This window comes from Cryptomeria japonica, chromosome 3, assembly GCF_030272615.1.
Source record: "Cryptomeria japonica chromosome 3, Sugi_1.0, whole genome shotgun sequence".
Taxonomy (NCBI): Eukaryota; Viridiplantae; Streptophyta; class Pinopsida; order Cupressales; family Cupressaceae; genus Cryptomeria; species Cryptomeria japonica.
The window spans coordinates 776,316,347-776,319,145 of NC_081407.1; the positions used below are offsets into that span (position 1 = coordinate 776,316,347).

The 2,799-nt window shown below is 31.4% G+C and overlaps 1 protein-coding gene across 2 annotated transcripts; it reads left to right on the top strand.

Moving 5' to 3' along the window:
* The first annotated feature begins 1,019 nt into the window (after positions 1-1,019).
* LOC131063317 (LOB domain-containing protein 1) lies at positions 1,020-2,146 on the top strand. 2 transcript variants are annotated; one of them, XM_057997096.2, is made up of 3 exons: positions 1,020-1,092; positions 1,377-1,550; positions 1,644-2,146. In XM_057997096.2, the coding sequence occupies exons 2-3, from the start codon at positions 1,389-1,391 to the stop codon at positions 1,923-1,925; spliced, it is 444 nt and encodes a 147-aa protein (XP_057853079.2). In that variant the 5' UTR covers positions 1,020-1,092; positions 1,377-1,388; the 3' UTR covers positions 1,926-2,146. The 2 variants fall into 2 exon arrangements, with proteins under 2 accessions (XP_057853079.2, XP_057853078.2); XM_057997095.2 differs by lacking the exon at positions 1,020-1,092 and adding an exon at positions 1,101-1,241.
* Positions 2,147-2,799: the final 653 nt, after the last annotated feature.

A 2,799-nucleotide genomic window follows, 5' to 3' on the forward strand; every position in this document is an offset into this window, starting at 1 on the left:
TATTTTAAAATTCTAGATATTTCTGTTTTGAATCCATTGGTCACATTTGTATCACATTATTAGTTTGCCTTCTCTACTTTTTCGATAAAACTATACCACACTATATAAATTTCAAAAAATTAGAATTTTGTCATCAAATGGAGTTGTACCTTAATCCAAATTCAGAGGGAAGTTAATCAATAAGCTAACAAACTATTTGTTACTTACTCATGTTCATGTCGAGATGTAACAGAGTCACAATAATTAAGTATTTGAAGAGACAAATATGTTAGTCAACACTATGTCCTAGTTTTAGTAATCGCTGTTTTATGATATATATTCTATAGCTAAAACCTTAAAAAATGAATCGAAAGTCGGTTTTCTTTTATAATTATTATATTAGTGAAGAGAGTTCAAAAGTTGAGTAGGTTACTAGTAATTGAAATAGTACTTGTACATCTAGAGGCCAATATTTTGATTAGTATAGTATTGCTTGTTGTGAAAGAGGTCTAAATAGTTGAACGTCCAGTACTACCAATTGAATAAAATCTGTCCATTACATTCTAAAGCAACAAATCATGTGATATTATATTGACACAACAACTAAACATGAGTTAATGAATACCAAGTACTAATAATAGATATTTAATATGCCCATTAAATTTTTTTTAAAAAGCAACTAATATGATATCATAGTGACACCAACAAAAAATGACTTTATGAACACCAAGTACTAATAATTGAATAAAATGTATCCATTAGATTTCATAAAGAACAAATCATAACATATCACACTGACACACTACACAACCTTTAATGGACACCATCTTTCTGTTGATTCCACAATAATACCTCAACAAAAATAATACCGGTGATATAATGTTAACAAGACAATAAAGTTAAAAAAGTCTACATCAGTAACTACTCAATGGTACAAAAATTTTAATACCAAAAAATTAGCAGTCAGAATGGACCACTGCGGAACCCTCTAGTCAAGAGAGAAGAATTTCAAATAGACCGGTGAATCTAGCAAATGATGCCAACGAATTTCATTAATCTTGGAAACGTTTTATAGACTACCTATCCTGTAGTCCGCGTGCTGCCAAAACTCTGGTAAGAGACTGACCCAACAGGTCCTCCTTTTTTCCATTCCCTGTGGAAACAGCCTCCCTTCTTTTGTTCTTTCTGAAAAAGATCTTTATAAATTATTCAGCTACTTCCCCTTGACTGGGAGCAATTTCACACTTGCATTATAGCCACGGGTGATTTTCCTCCCATCCCTTTCTTTTTATATATCACAACGTTTCAGCCAGTTATAGATATAAGGGCCACTTTAGATATTAGAAGAGATCTAAGAATGTTTGAGATGTGGTAATTGAATCTTTTATATACTGCAGGGAGGAGCATATATGGCGGCACGCAATTATAAGCCCTGTGCTAGCTGCAAGAAGCATTGGAAAAAATGTTCAGAGTCGTGTATAATGGTTCCTCATTTTCCATCCACAGATCCCAACAAGTTTGCCCTAGTACATAGAGTTTTCGGAACAAGTCATGTCCTCAAAACGCTTCAAGTAATTTATACGTAGTTTTCTTTCTATTTCTTTTGGTCAGCTCATTTTAGTTAAGTATTGAGAAATAATGGTTTTGGTGTGGTGTTGTTTTAGGGTATTGAGGATTGTGAGAGAGGAGATGCAGTAAATAGTATGGTGAGGGAGGCGAGAGCAAGGGTGGAGGGCCCAGTGCATGGGTGTACAAAGACAATTCATCAACTGCGGGAGCAAATTGCTGAATTAGAAGTACGGCTGGCAGCCATGCAAGAAGAAGTTTCCAGCCTACGCTTGCAGCGAGATCAGATGGCATCATTCTTACTCACTGGATTTCATCCCACACAAGAACAAAATCATGATTTTCTATTAGATGATGTGTATAAGTTATTGGGGATATAGGTTTAAGACTAGTTTACTCTATTAGATGATGTGGATAAGTTATGGTGGCCATAAGTTTAAGACGAGTTTATTGAATTACAACGTGTTTGGCGATTTGATAATTGATTGCCTTTAGCCTTTACAAATTATCATTTTCAAACGATAAATTTGAAAAATATATGACAGAATTTCTGTATGAAGACTCTTTAATCTAAGGGATAATTATAAATTTCATTCTTTCTACAAAAGTTATATTGTATTCACGATTTTTTTGGTAAAGGAACGTGTTATATTCTTTACATAAATCTGAAAATATATAGAATCAAACAGGGATAATGATAAAGAATAATTTCAAAGTAATATAGATTTGTGTTGGTAAGTATAAAAGGTAAGTGTCTTTAATATTTATTTATCTTAGTATTTATTTATCTTAGTATTGTGCATAGAATTACTGTCCATTATAGGTTTTTCTTATAGTTATGGATATTGTGTTTGATACAAATTATTATATAGTGTATAGATTTGAAGTAGCTAAATGTGCATATTTATTAATTGATTTGTCGTGTTTTACTTTTTATTAATTGTTAAGGATTGATAATAATTCAATTTTTTTTGGAAATTCTTTTGATATCAAGGATCCAAGTCACTTAAGTTGAAGTTTCTTAATTGTACAAACTTTACAAATATGCATAACATTTAAGATAACAATCTCTAACTAATTATTGATAATGGATGCATTGAATGCATTTAAATACCAAAAGATATCATATCCCAAACATGTATCAAGTTGGCAAATAAGATCTAGTTGAATAGAAGGAAGTCAACATATATTTTAGTATTGCAATTTTGAGTTTTACTTTATTTGTGTCAATTTAGTGTAGTACAAATTAAATCT

Excerpts from the sequence above, each read along its gene's own strand:
- LOC131063317 (XM_057997096.2), top strand. The coding sequence starts at position 1,389 with ATGGCGGCACGCAATTATAAGCCCTGTGCTAGCTGCAAGAAGCATTGG. Across the intron at positions 1,551-1,643 it reads ATGTCCTCAAAACGCTTCAA|GGTATTGAGGATTGTGAGAG; the intron begins GTAATTTATACG and ends GTGTTGTTTTAG.